This window comes from Heterocephalus glaber, unplaced genomic scaffold (genome assembly GCF_053883595.1).
Source record: "Heterocephalus glaber isolate CG9 unplaced genomic scaffold, H.glaber_assembly_v1.0 deba00001532, whole genome shotgun sequence".
Taxonomy (NCBI): domain Eukaryota; kingdom Metazoa; phylum Chordata; class Mammalia; order Rodentia; family Bathyergidae; genus Heterocephalus; species Heterocephalus glaber.
The window spans coordinates 34209604-34223581 of record NW_028258330.1 but is presented as its reverse complement, the minus strand read 5'-3'; the positions used below and the strand labels follow the sequence as shown (position 1 = coordinate 34223581).

The 13978-nt window shown below is 35.3% G+C and overlaps 1 protein-coding gene across 1 annotated transcript; it reads right to left on the bottom strand.

Annotated features, from left to right (window-relative positions):
* Window positions 1-846: 846 nt before the first annotated feature.
* Window positions 847-1776, bottom strand: LOC101696744 (olfactory receptor 7A5-like). The gene has a single exon (XM_021248953.1). The coding sequence runs from the start codon at window positions 1774-1776 to the stop codon at window positions 847-849; it is 930 nt and encodes a 309-aa protein (XP_021104612.1).
* Window positions 1777-13978: the final 12202 nt, after the last annotated feature.

Here is a 13978-nt window from a genome sequence, read left to right as displayed (position 1 = left end):
ATTTTCAGAAAAAATAAATGGACTTAGAGACCACTGTGTTCAGCAAAATAAGCCAGACTCAGAAAGAAAGCCATTGTAAGCTTTCTCTCATATGTGGAATCCATTAAAAAATGACTTGAAGGTAGAAAGGAGACTATTGGAGGAGAGAAAAAATCACGGGATGTAAAGGGAGGGGCAAAAGGAGCTGGAAATGAATGAAGTATGCTTCACGCATGTACAAATATGTCAAAATGAAACCCATTAATCTGTAAACTAATACACACTACTATTAATTAATTAATTAAAATTGAGTTGATATTTTTTAAGAAAGTTGACATCAGAAAGCATATGTAGTATATATACACAGTAAAGTACTTAGCCATAAAGAGGGATAAATTGTGTCATTTGGAGGAAAATTGATGCCCCTAGAGAAGGTAACATTAAAAGAAATAAATCAGATGCACAAGCCTAAATATCACATTGTTTCTCTTATATAAGAAACTCAAAGTATAACTGATTAAAGAATAAAATAAAAGATAGATAGTAGGAAATGGGGAGATAGATTCTTTTAAATTGGAAGAGGTTCTAGAGATGGGAGGAGGGCCAAGGAAGGAGAAATAAAAAGAATTAAGGTGTATTCTGTAGATGTACCAATTCTCCACAATGAATGTAATCGTTATGTACAGCAAACATGTACTACTAAATGTTTAAAAAGAAAGAATGCAATCAGAGTAATGAAAACACCAGGAAATAAATAGAAAGACTAGGTTTGCATTCACAATTGAATCCAAGAATCACAATTTCCAACTCTGAGGATTAGAATGGAGCCAGCAAGGGCACTTCTTCAGCCATGTCCAATGGGCCCTTCTAAAGTTCCCCTCCAGAGAATCTTTTCAGAGCTCTCTCTACATCTTTATTCCTCAGACTGTAGATGAACGGGTTCAGCATAGGAGTAATCACAGTGTACATCACTGAGGCTGCTGCACTTGAGTGTGAGCTATGGGCTGTGGCAGAACTAAGGTACACACCTAGGCCAGTGCCATAAAATAAGGAGACAACTGAGAGGTGAGATGCACAGGTGGAAAATGCTTTATGCTTCCCTTGAGCTGATGAGACTGCACATATGGAGGAAATGATCTTGGAGTAAGAGTAAATGATGCCAGCAAAGGAACCAGCACCCAGCAGCACAGGTACAAAGTGCATCACAAGGTCATTTAAAAAGTTTTCAGAACAGGCAAGTTGGGCTACCTGATTGAGTTCACAAAAGAAGTGTGGGATTTTCAAGTCAGTGCAGAAGGACAGCCGCAGCACCATCAGGCTTTGTAACAAGGCGTACAGGATACTCACGACCCAGGACACCAACACCAGCACCCTACAGAGTGGGCTATTCATGATGACCATGTAATGTAGGGGGTGACAGATGGCTACAAACCTGTCATAGGCCATCACAGCCAGGAGAAAGTTGTCCAACCCTCCAAAGAGCAAGAAGAAGTACATCTGGGTGATGCAGTCTACATAGCTGATAATCTTGCTCTGTGTCTGGATGTTCACCAGCATCTTGGGCACGGTGGTGGAGGTGAAACAGATGTCTGCAAAGGACAGGTTGGAGAGGAAGAAGTACATGGGCGTGTGCAGGTGTGAGTCAGAGATGATGGCCAGGATGATGAACAGGTTCCCAACCACAGCAATCAAATATATGGACAGGAAAAGTGCATATATGAGGGGCTGCAGTTCTGGGTCATCTGAAAACCCCAATAGAAGAAATTGTGAAATTCTTGTGTTGTTTCTTAGTTCCATATGGTGGATGAAACTACCAGGGAAAAGGAAAAAAATATAGCATGAGTACTATTCACACAAATGGATGTTACTTCTATAGTTGTAATACTCCAATTTATATTTTCTGGTTTATAAATTAATTTCTACTTTTTCTGAAGGTCTGTTCTCCTTAGAGGATCCCTAGTGCCATTCCTAATTAGGAATATCTGTCCCACTATAAGCTTTCTCCCCAGGAAGTCATGTCATGTACAGTTGTACTGAGAAACTATTTCTCACATTTTAGGGATAGTGAGTGCTGACTATGCCCCAGCCCTGACTAGGCTGCTGTAAAACAGAAGTTTTTACATTCCAAAGATGAACTAAGAATATATACAAACAAGGACATCACATATCTATTCACTTTTGTGGTAAAGGCATCACATTTGTATAAGCAAGTATTCATCAAATGACAACACATTAACTGAATGCGAAGTATATCTCAATGAAGCCATTATTAAACGGAACAATCATGTAATATGCCAGACAGTGAAGTTACCATATAGAGAATGAAAGCAGGTATATAGCAAGTTCCTTTTTTTGAAGTGCTCAGAGTACCTTTATTTAAAACTCCGGACATCATGAATGCAATGAAGTTTCTCTGCCATTGATCCTTATACCCAACCCTGAGGATGTCATTTGTCATGGGTATCTAGGCCAGATCAACAAGAAGGAGCCATTTGATCAAGGAGCTCAAGAAGACAACAGGAGCCGAAAGGTCCTCTCCAGAAATGTTACGTGATGTAGGGAGAAGCCAGTGCAAAATCCCAGTGGCAAGTACTTGTTTAACATGTTCAAGGCCTTTGGAGAGCCAGTGTGTGGAGGTCAATGAGAAAGAGGGAGAGTGAAAGAGATGGTGTCAGAGGATGCCGAGTAATGAGTGGTGCTGAAGCTGCAAGACTCAGGGAGAACTTCATCCACCCTATATACCGAATGCACATTATTAATTTTATGGCAAGAGCACCCTCTGAATTCAAATGGAAACTCTCCCTACTACTACCGATGTTTGAGTTTTACCTCTGTATTAGCAGAGTCACCTTGGAATCCAGAGCCCAGGTATCTGCAATGTCAGGACTGGAAGCAAACCACCATCTTTACACTTTGCCCATTTGGTCTTCTCACCACCCTGTGTGAGTTACTAGTGGACTGGGCAGACTGGGTTATCTTTCCTCTAATGTGGAAATGGGGCCCAGAATTCCCATTTTGTAAGCCTCCAATAAACAACAAGTATGAGCTAACTTTTGCTTCATTTTTAAACTCCTGCTCTGTATTTATAGAAACACACACCCAAAAAATCAGCTCAATAAACACAGAGTGAGAAATAAGAGAGGAATGGGAGGGACACAAAAGATAAAGCAAGAAAGAAACTCAGACATTTCCTGAGAGACTAAGAGGAAAAAAATGCTCCCTTGGTTTTGGCAAAATTCCAACCAAATTTCCATCTCCGGGATGCCCTGCAAAAACAAGAAGACAGAAAAAATAAGCTTATATCTTTTCTAACATTGTGAAATTTTCATGGTTTTAAACACCATATAAAAATGACTCTAAGACAAAAAATGATGGAGAATAAATAAAATTTCTCCCAAAATCATATAGTACAAAGGAAAACAAAAGTTCAGCACATTTTTATGTGAACAAAACATTTTCTTATACTTATTTCATATTTATTTGACCATTCAGTTTTGATACAGCCCAGTGATGACTGAGGCAGTCCTTTTCTCAATTTTTTATTATTGTATATTTGTGATAACAATGAATAAATTCAGCAAGGGGTTTGATACATCTCTCTCATGGTATATTTTCTTTATTATTTTGGGGTTTTCAATTTTAATTTATTTTTCAACAAATACCATGGTACACTCTAGCCCTCATTTGGGTCTCTGTCTAAGATGAAATGACCTCTCCAGGGCATTCTATAAGGTCATGTACATGTCATGACCAGGATAGCTTGACCTGTCTAATTTATGCCTGGGGGTACTGTGTCATTCACACATTTATTTCACTGTACTCAGTTTATGCCATTCTATTACAAGATGCAAATGAGCAGAAAACTCACCTGCTTTGTTCATCTTTGTATTTTTCCAAACCTATGTAAATATGTATGCATTTTAAGACAATAAGAAGTTATGTAAATGAAATCAGGTTGAATAGAGTTGATTCAAAATGACTGTGTTGGGCCCGGGATTTAGCTCAGTGGTTTTGCCACCTGCTGCACAAGTGCAAGGAATGGAGTTTGATCCCGATCCCCCTCACCAAAAAAAAAAAAAAAAGACAAATAAAATGTCATGGAGCCTCAACAACTAACTGAAATGGGGGCTGTGGCGTAGCTCAGCGACAAAGTGCCTTCTTAGCATATGTGAGGCTCTGGCTTCCACCCTCAACACTGCCATTTCTTAAGGAACTAAGTGAAAGACATTAAAAATAACACACACTAACAATGAAATTAACAAAAGCTCTTAAATATTAGCATATGACATACAATGACCCTATCATTCTGGCTTGTAACAGATATTCAGTTATCATTTGTTGAAAAAAGCAGCAATTGAGTCTCCATGTATGCGGGCTCTCAACATATGAAATATTATGTTTCAATGTAATAAGAAACGGTTGCCTTGTGGAATGAAAGCAAACGGAAGTGACTATAATTCTAGGAGAAAGTAAAGTTGATTCCTCCATCTCACAATCCTGTCTCACCTAATAATGACAGGGCCGAATGACTTCATCTGAAAACACACACTTCATTTAGGTGAACACCTGGAAATTATACTATATATATAATCCACTGAGCAAAATCATGTGGAGGCAAGAAAAAACCTTCAAGAATAAGAAGACATACATGTACACCTAAATATAATTTAAAACCTTTTTTTTTGGATCAAAATTATCACCCTGCAAGTCAATGGAGAAACAATAATTTGTAAAATAGAAGTCATACGAAATAATAATGGTAATAATAGAGAACTCAGCATGGTGATGAAATATATATATTTGCTTAAAGTCAAAAATAGTTCAAGGGGGCCAAGAAATGTTTTCTCATACCCTCTAGCCTAGAGAAAAACAAACCTAAAAAGCTGTTAGATTGATTTGGAATAGAATTTCAAATAAAATAGTTAAGGGGGAACTCTCTAATTTGGTGTTGGAACATGGTTTGTTACCCTGTATTGGGGCACAATATGAAAACAGCTGTGAATATTATAACTGCAGGTATATAACTCAAGGATTCTCAATCTCAATACTGTGGACATTCTTAACCAGACTATTCTCCTATAGTGTGTGTGTGTGTGTGTGTGTGTGTGTGTGTGTGTGTTGGGGATGGAGTAATCTGTACATAATAGGATGGTCAGCAGCATGGCTGACCTCAAATGACTCTGGCCCTAGGTAGAAGTCAATCATTTCTCTGGACATTACTTGTTGTCCCTTGGGGAACAAAATCAATCCTGTCTCAGTACTTTGAATTTAAAAATAGCAAAATATTTTTACAACATTAGCAAATATTTGCAACATATAGAAAATTAGTGAGAAAAAACATGAAAGACTATCAAAAGTGTGAATAATACAAGCCCATTATGAAATATTATACATGCTCTAAAATATTTATTCTCGCATTATGATAGTTGCAGAAGTCAGTAAGGAATTATTGAGATTGTAAGGAAGCAATTTGACAGTATTTACAATGTGCACATAATCCAATTTGTACATCTGTAAAATAAACCACAAACTTACAGAATAAAGAATGACTGTGACAAATTAGTTTACTTATACTGGAATTAAGTATAATTCTTTATGCAGTGAATATGAGTATTTTATTTTCAGGAAATAGTATTTCCCTTTCCTTAAATACTTATGAATTTTGTGCATTGGGGAACTTTGCATTTCTCTCTTTTATTTTTTTAAGAATATAATAAAAACCTAGCATAACCCCTTAGAAGTAATTTTATAATTGTTTTATATGATTATAAAAATCATTCACAGAAAAATATATATAATAAATTGTAAACTATTATTGCTCTAGAACTTATTCCTTCAATATAAATATATTTGGATACCCCTTTTTCAAACTCCCATTCTCACTTCCCCCTAGCCTGCTAATTTTAAGAGCTCTCTAATCTACCCTCCACTGAATTTATTTTTTAATTTTTTAAACTTTTGACTGGCGTACATTCATTATATATGTTAGACTGGCTCAGGGTGGTATTTATAGATATGTATATAGCATGTGCCAATTTAAACAAAATGGAAGGAAAATCTAAAAGATCTAACAGGAAAGATAAAAATGGTAATTATTTAATGATCTCAACATGGGTTGCTAATTCATGATTAAGTTGCCAGAGACTTCAAAATATTACAATATGACAGGAAGTCTTCCAAAATTCATACTTTGAAAAGTATGTCTCATGAATTTTCATTGCAAGATAAAATTTGCAAGAATTTTTTTCTGGATCTTTCTCATTGATACAGAAACATATATATCGTGTCAATCATAAAAAATATCCTGGTTACACTGCACTTCTCTCCTTAACTAACACCCCATTTTTCTACTCATCCTAATTGCAAAGATCTTTAGATTTTCATTCTTTTCCTGGAAGGACTTTTTGTCTCACATTCCCTACTCCATTCAGGCCTCTGTAACCATAATTTCATTGTCACCAATGAAACTTGCATTAATCAGTTCAATATTCATTGCACATTTTAGCATTATAAATTCATAATTAGGAATAATTAATACATTAGAATAGCAAGGAACCGCAGCACTCCCTGCTCTCAGTTAGGTCTGAGTGGTTTTCAGGTGACCTCAGATAAACATTCTTGCATTCTATTCTCTTTGATCCTCACCTGCGGTATCTGTTGGATTTGACTCACCTGGATACAATTTCTGAGAGGAAAGTCTCATAAAAGTGCCAATTCTTCCCTGGATGGTTGACATAAATACTGAAGCTGTATCTCTAGAAAAGACAAATGAAAAGAGTCAGGTGTCTGTTCCCTAGAATAAACCATCAGATCCAGTCCATTCCAAGTCGGTACACACTGGGGACATAAAAAGAAATGGTTGCAGCTCCCTATAACTGCTCATTAGGCACTTTTCCCACTTTTACATCATCCTCTATCTGCCTGGTGTCTCTGTGGAAAACTGGCCTAGAAAAACAAGAAATTTTTCCTGCTGATTCTCTGTTCCCAAGTCACCAGTTTACAATCCAGGAAAGCTACTTTTTATTCTTACACCTCTATGAACTCACCTACCCTTTACAGGTATAACCTCCTAGCACCTTATCACTCCTTTAAGTAGTTTTATAAGTCTAACACACGAACCTAGCTCAGTTATATCTACTGGATCTTCAAAGCATTGTTTCCTGGTGTGTGAAAGCACCTGGTACCTCCAAAAAAAAAAGTCACCATTTCCTCCTTTATCAAGGGAGAGAATAGTGTTTCTTTGGTATAAATCCTTGAACTGCCTCTTGCCTTCTTTTTTCCAAAACTTATAAGATTTTAAAATAACAAATCTGTAGTTTCTCCTTTTGAAATGTTTAATTAGAAAAGCTTCATTTAGTTCTTTTTTTCCACTATAACCTGAGCTTGCCACCTAATATAGATTGTATAACTTTGATTTTTAGAATGTCTATTCTATGAGATTGTAGTGCTCCCAACTCTCCTGCAAAAACAATGCTAAAAAATGTTATAAATCAAGTAATGAATAGGACTTTGGTTTGAATTCTGAAATCATGATAGATCTAAAACTCTGGGTCAGTGGTTCTCCATGAGAGAAATAATTCCCCTAGGAATATTTGGTGTTTGACAAGAGGGTCCTAAATATCTACTAAGAATGAGACAGTTCCCAAAACTTTTTTTTAGGAATGGATGATTTTCCTTATTTTTTTGTATGCTCATTGTTGGTATATAGGAATGTTATTGATTTTTTCAGTAGTTTATATTTATTTATTTTATTAGTACATTTTGAAGTATATAGTGTTTACATTCATTTTAGGGTGTAGGGGAATCTATTAAAATATCTTTATCCATTTTCTTTCCCTACTCTCAACTCTCTCCATTCCCTTCATCTCTAGATGCTATTCCTATTTGCAAAAGATCTATCTCCCCATTTCTCATTTCTTTTTATTTAGATTTTTAAATCATTTGCATTTTGAGTTTCTCATATAAGAGGAGTCATGTGATATTTAAGCTTGTGTGTCAAGTATATTTCACTTAACATGGTCTCCAAGTGCATCTAATTTTCTACAACTTATTAAAATTTCTACTTTATGGCAGAGTATTACTCAGTTATGAACAAATACCATGTTTTCCTTATCCATTAACCTGTTGGTGAGCATAAGGCTGCTTCCAAGTTTTAGATGATTTGTGCTGTTATAAACGTGGACGTGAATGTAACACTGTGATATGATGTCTAACTTTATGAAGAAGATACCTAAAAGGCCAATAGCTGGATCAAATGGAATTTCTACTTTTAGCTTTTTGAGAAAACCCTATACTAATTTCTATATTGATTGTACTAGTGTACATTCCCACCAACAATGCAGAAGGCTTCTTTTCCTGCACGTTTATTGGCATTTCTTATTATTTGATTTTTTGATGGCAGCCTTTCTTCCTTGTACAGAGGGAATACCTATGGTGTTTCAATTTGCTTTTCTCTAATGCCAGAGATCCTGAACATTATTCATATATTTATTGTGTCTATTTGTAGTTCTGCTGAGAAATGTCTATTCATTCCCGTGACCTAGTTTTTGATTGGGTATTTTATTTGAGGGGTCTTTTTTATTTTAGTTCTTCATGTGTTCTTTCATTAGTCTTCTCTTCAAAGAGTAGCTACCACAAATGTTTTCCAATTCCATATGTTGCCATTTTACTCTACTGGTTGTTTCCTTTGCTGTGTAAAAGTTTTTTAATTTGATATAATTCCATTTGATTATGCTTGAAGTTATTTCTTGTGCAACTGGGATTCTGTTTAGAAATTCTTTTTCTGTGCCTATGTCTTTAAGAAGTTTTACCTCTTTTAACTTCCAGCAGATTAAGCATTTCTGTTTTAATATTTATGTTTTTGATCCATTTTGATTTTGTTATGATACATGGTGTTAGATATGGTTCTAGATTCAGTCTTTTGCCTTTGTGTAAACAGCTTTTCCAACACTATTTTTAAAGAGACTATATTTCCTCTAGCGTGTGCTTTTGGCTCCGTTGTCAAAGATCAGATGACTTAGTGTCCATAGATTTGTTTCTTCAACCTTAATCTGCTCCATTGAGCTATATGTCTGTTTTCATACCTGTGCTATGTTGTTTTTTTATCACTATTTTTTGCCTTTGTATTATAACATGAAATCTGAGATTGTGATGCCTCCTGCTTTGTTTAAGTTTCCTAGGACTGCTTTTGCTATTTTGTGTATTTTGGGGTCCTATATAAATTTTAGAATTTTTTTCTAGTTCTGTGAGCAATGTGGTTGTTATTTTTATTAGTATTACATTAAATTCATGAATAAGTTTTGGAAGAATAGCTATTTCGACAATATTGGTTTTACCTATTCAGGGACAAAGGACAATCTGTTCATCCCCTCTTTGCTCTCATTTTCTAGACTACTGTTGTTTCATTTAAACCTTACATTTTTCTGGTTAGGTTAGTTACTAAGTACTTAAGTTTTCTTGATGCTACAGTGAATGATACTGCTTTTCTAATCTCTTTCTCATTGAATTCATTATTGATATACAGGAATGCTATTCATTTTTGTGTGTGGTATTTATATCCTGCTGCACTTATGAATTTTGTTATTAATTCTAGGAATCTTTTGGTGTCATTATTTTGATCTTCCATGTAGAGGATCATATCATCTGTAAATAATAATAGTTTGACTTCTTCAATTCCTATACATATCCCTTTTATTTCTTTCTCTTGGCTGATTGCTCTGGCAAATGTTTCAAGTAGTATATTAAACAGGAATAATGATAGTAGACATCCTTCTTTTGTTCCTGATTTCAGAAGAAATATTTTGAGTTTTTCCCCATGTAATATGATGTTGTCACTAGATTTGTCACGAATGGATTACATAAGTTTTTTTAAAATCACAAATATATATTGTATTTTATCAAAGGGATTTTTTTGTGTCTTCTGGGATGATTTTTTTATCCTTTTTCTGTTTATTTTGAGTACTACATTTATTGATTTACATATGTTGAACCCAAGTTACATTTCTGTGATGAAACTTAGTCATGATGTATGATCTTTTCGACAATGTGTTGCATTCTCACTACCAGTATATTGTTGGACATTTTTGAACCTGTATTCAGTAAAAGATTGGCCTGTGTTATTCTTTTCTCATTGGATCCTTGGATCATTGGATCCAGTTCTCACTGGATCCTTTTCTCACTGCATCTGGTTTTGGAATCAGGATGATGCCACTTCCAAAAATATGTTTGGAAGTACTCCTTTCTTTTCCACATTATTAAAGAGTTTGAGGAGTACTGGCATTGGGTCTTCCATGATGTTCTTGTAGAAACCAGAAGTGAATTCACTGGGTCTTGAGATTTCTTGATTGGTAGGTCATTTTATTACTGCCCCAATTTTTATTCCCTGTTACTGGAACATTCAGGATTTTTCATCTTCTTCAATCAGTTTTGATAATTCCTATGTATCTAGAAATCTGTCCATTTTTTCTACAGTCTGATTTGCTGGAGTGTAAATTTTCACATTATTTAGTAATGATTCTGGATTTCAGTGGTATCTGTTGTATTTTTGCCTTTTTAATTTCTAATTGCCTTGATAAAGGTCAGTGGTGGTGAACGTAAAGCACATGTGTTATTTGTTTTTTCTTTTAAGACAAAAGATATTGATGTATGGTTGTTTCTTCTAAACTAAATTCTCATATTTGAGTTTAATTGCAATGGTGGCACTTTGTGATCAACAAGTGGTTTTCTGGGTTGCAGTCTGGGCGCTTGTCTCTAAAAGGTTCACCATCACTGATGTAGATCTTTTTCCTTCTTTGGTAAGTTTACCTCAAGATTTGTCTATTTTGTTAATTATTTTGAAGAATCAGTTCTTCAACTCATTGATTCTTTCTAGTGTATCTGTTTGTCCCAATTTCATTAATTTACACTCTGCTCTTTGTGATTTTCCTCCTTGTCCTAGATTTGGGTTTGGATTGTTTCTGCTTTTCTAAGGCACTTCATGTGCATCATTAGATTATTTATTTGGGCTCACTATGTTTTTCTAATGTGACCACTTACAGAAATAAATTTCTGTCTTAGGAGTGCTTTCATTGTGTCCCATAGATTGTGGCATGTTGTTCTGGCATCATTTATTTGGTACCATAGTTTGAATTGGGGACCTTGTGCTCGCAAGGCAGGTGGCACAACCATTGAGCTAAATCCCTGGACCCTGATATTATCATTTGTTTCTAGGAATTCTTTAATTTCTTCCTGATTTCTTCTGTGATCCATTGAGTTTTCCAGCCTGTGTTATTTATGTCCAGGTGTTTGCAAAATTTATGTTGTTTCTTTTGAAATTGATTTCTAGTTTCAATGTCCTATGATTTGATAATGTACATGGGATAGTTTTTATTCTCGTGTATTTATTTAAGCAAGATTTTTGGGCTTTGTGATTCATTTTGAAGAAAGATCAATATGCTGCTGAGAATGTGTATTCTATGGCAGTGGGGTTGAATACTCTGTAGATAACTAGTTTTTTAAAGACAGGGTCTCATTCTGTAGTTCAGGTTGTCCTTGAAGTCACTCTGTATCCAAAGCTGGCCTTGAACAACATAATTCTCCTGCGTCAACCTCCCAAGTGATGAGATTATAGGTGTATGTTACCATGCCCAGTTTTTGTTTCCAATTTTTTCTTCTACTCTCTTTTTTCTTTCCCTTTCCTTCCTTTCTCTCTTTTTCCCTCCTTATTTCCCCTTCCTATTTGAACATTTACTTCCTATTTCACAATATCTATTATATATTTTAGTTCTTATTTACCATTTCAATTTCTCACACAAGAGAGAAAATGTGATATTTAAACATGTGTGTCTGATTTATTTCACTTAACAGTATGGTTTTAAGGTGCACCCATTTTCCTAGAAATGTCTCAAGATTATCCTTTTTTTATGGCCGAGTAGTACTTGATTGCTTTAGGTATTACAAACTGTGCTGTTATAAACATTGGTGTGCATATATCCTTGTTGTATAATGTCAAATATATTACAGTAAAAAGTCATTTTCTAGCTGGCTGAGGTAGTGCATGCCTGTAATCCCAGCAGTTGAAAAGCTGAAGCAAGAGGATCATCAAGACTTTGAGGCCAGCCAGGGCTATGTAGTGAGATCAAGGACAGCCTTAACTACAAATGAGACCATGTCTTTAAAAACCCCCAAAATGCTGTATTCTTAGGTCTTGAATAAGTTCCCCCATGCTCTTTTGGTCTTTAAATTGTGTGTTGAAAAGTGCTATAAACCTAATGGATCTATCTTTATAATGGATTTTTTGCTTTTCACTGACAGCTTTGAATATTCTGTCCTTGTGTTGAAACTCTGGGATTTTGACTGTGATGTGTCATGAGGAACCTCTTCTCTTGTAATTTGGAATTTTATGAGCCTTGATTACCTGTATGTGTAGTTTCCCCCCATACTTAGAAAATTTTCTTCTAAGGTTTCTGTAAACATATTTTTCTTTCATGTGTGTTGCCAATTTTTCTCTACCTTTGGTTAGTCTTCTTAGTACTATTTAGTAGCTGCTGGATCAATTTACCTTACTCTTTTGCTGTTTTTGAGGTATCTCTGAGTGTATGGTCTTGTGCTTCTGATGTATGTTTGAGATCTGACATTTTCTCCTCATACTGTCATTATTGCGGTTTATATATTCAATAGAATTCTTTGCTTCCACAATTTCTGTTTAGGACATTTTCTTTCTTTCTTTCCTTCTTTTCTTTCTTTCTTTCTTTCTTTCTTTCTTTCTTTCTTTCTTTCTTCTTCTTTCTTTCTTTCTTTCTTTTTCTTTCTTTCTTTCTACCAGGGATTGAGCTCGGGTCCTTGTGTTTGCACAGAAGGCAGTGAAACCACTGAGCTAAATCCCTGGCCCTGTTTAGGACATTTTCTTCGACTCTATTTCTTTAGTAAATTTTTCATTCATCTTTTGAATGGTTTTTATTAGCTCCTTTGATTGTTTATTTGACTCTTCCTTAACCACATTAGTCAATTTGTTTAATTCCACTATCTGTTTGGTTATATCGTCTTTGAGCTCATCAAATTTCTTTGCTTCCTCATTCATCATTTTGTGCAGTTCAAATTCCATATTTGATTTTTTAAAATTTCCTCTTCATCTATACCCTTTGAATCTGTTTTGGGGGAGTAGGGAGTCTTTGGAAGCGTTTTGATACCTTCTTTTTTCATGTGCCTATATTTTTTGTGCTGAGAGTTGAGGTCAAAAAGAGCAAAGAGACTTTGATTTTAGTATGAAAAACTCATTAGTTAAATTCTGTTTTCCAGTGATGTGACCTTGGATTAATTTGTCAAGATCTATTGTCTATCACTTCAGTCTGTTCAGTTTAATTGGGTTGAATAAAACTACTGTGTTTTAAGGGGAGAAGTCCTACTGGTTAGAGCAGTATCCACATTTCCAATTATACAGCAGTCATAATAATAAAACTCATTTAGACAAGTTTCCCCATTTAACATGAAGCCTTATAGACTGTACTGTAGTGCTGCTAGTGATTAGTCTTCCATGTGGAGAGATGGGGTTAAGGAAAGAGAAAGGAGAAAAAGAGGGGGATACGTCAATAACAAGAGAGGAAGATAAGAGAAATATCAGTAGGTGAAAAATAGACAGGAGATAGAAGTCATTGGGAGGCATTTTATAGCTAGAGTAAAGGGCTAGTGTTGAGATGGGTTGAGAGAATATTAGTGGGGATGGGAGTAGTCATGCAGATAAAAAGAACTATAACTAGAGATTGAGAAACGCTGTGAGGTTGTCAGAAATGTTAATATATTTGTAGTTAGTTTTGTTTGGATACCCTAAGCACAATTCTGATAAGGGTTACCCTAATATGACCCTGAACAGGACCATTCAAATTAAAGCACCACTCAGTTCTTCTTCTCTTTTGTATATATCCAGTCACCTGCTGTATAGATGTTTCACGAAAGGTCAAGAAAAGAAGGAAGACAAGAAGATAGGGAAAGGGAAGAAGTAAAAAAGAAAATCATAGGGAGGAAA

What these genes read in the sequence shown, in the direction of transcription:
- LOC101696744 (XM_021248953.1), bottom strand. Translation starts at nt 1,776, where the DNA reads ATGGAACTAAGAAACAACACAAGAATTTCACAATTTCTTCTATTGGGG.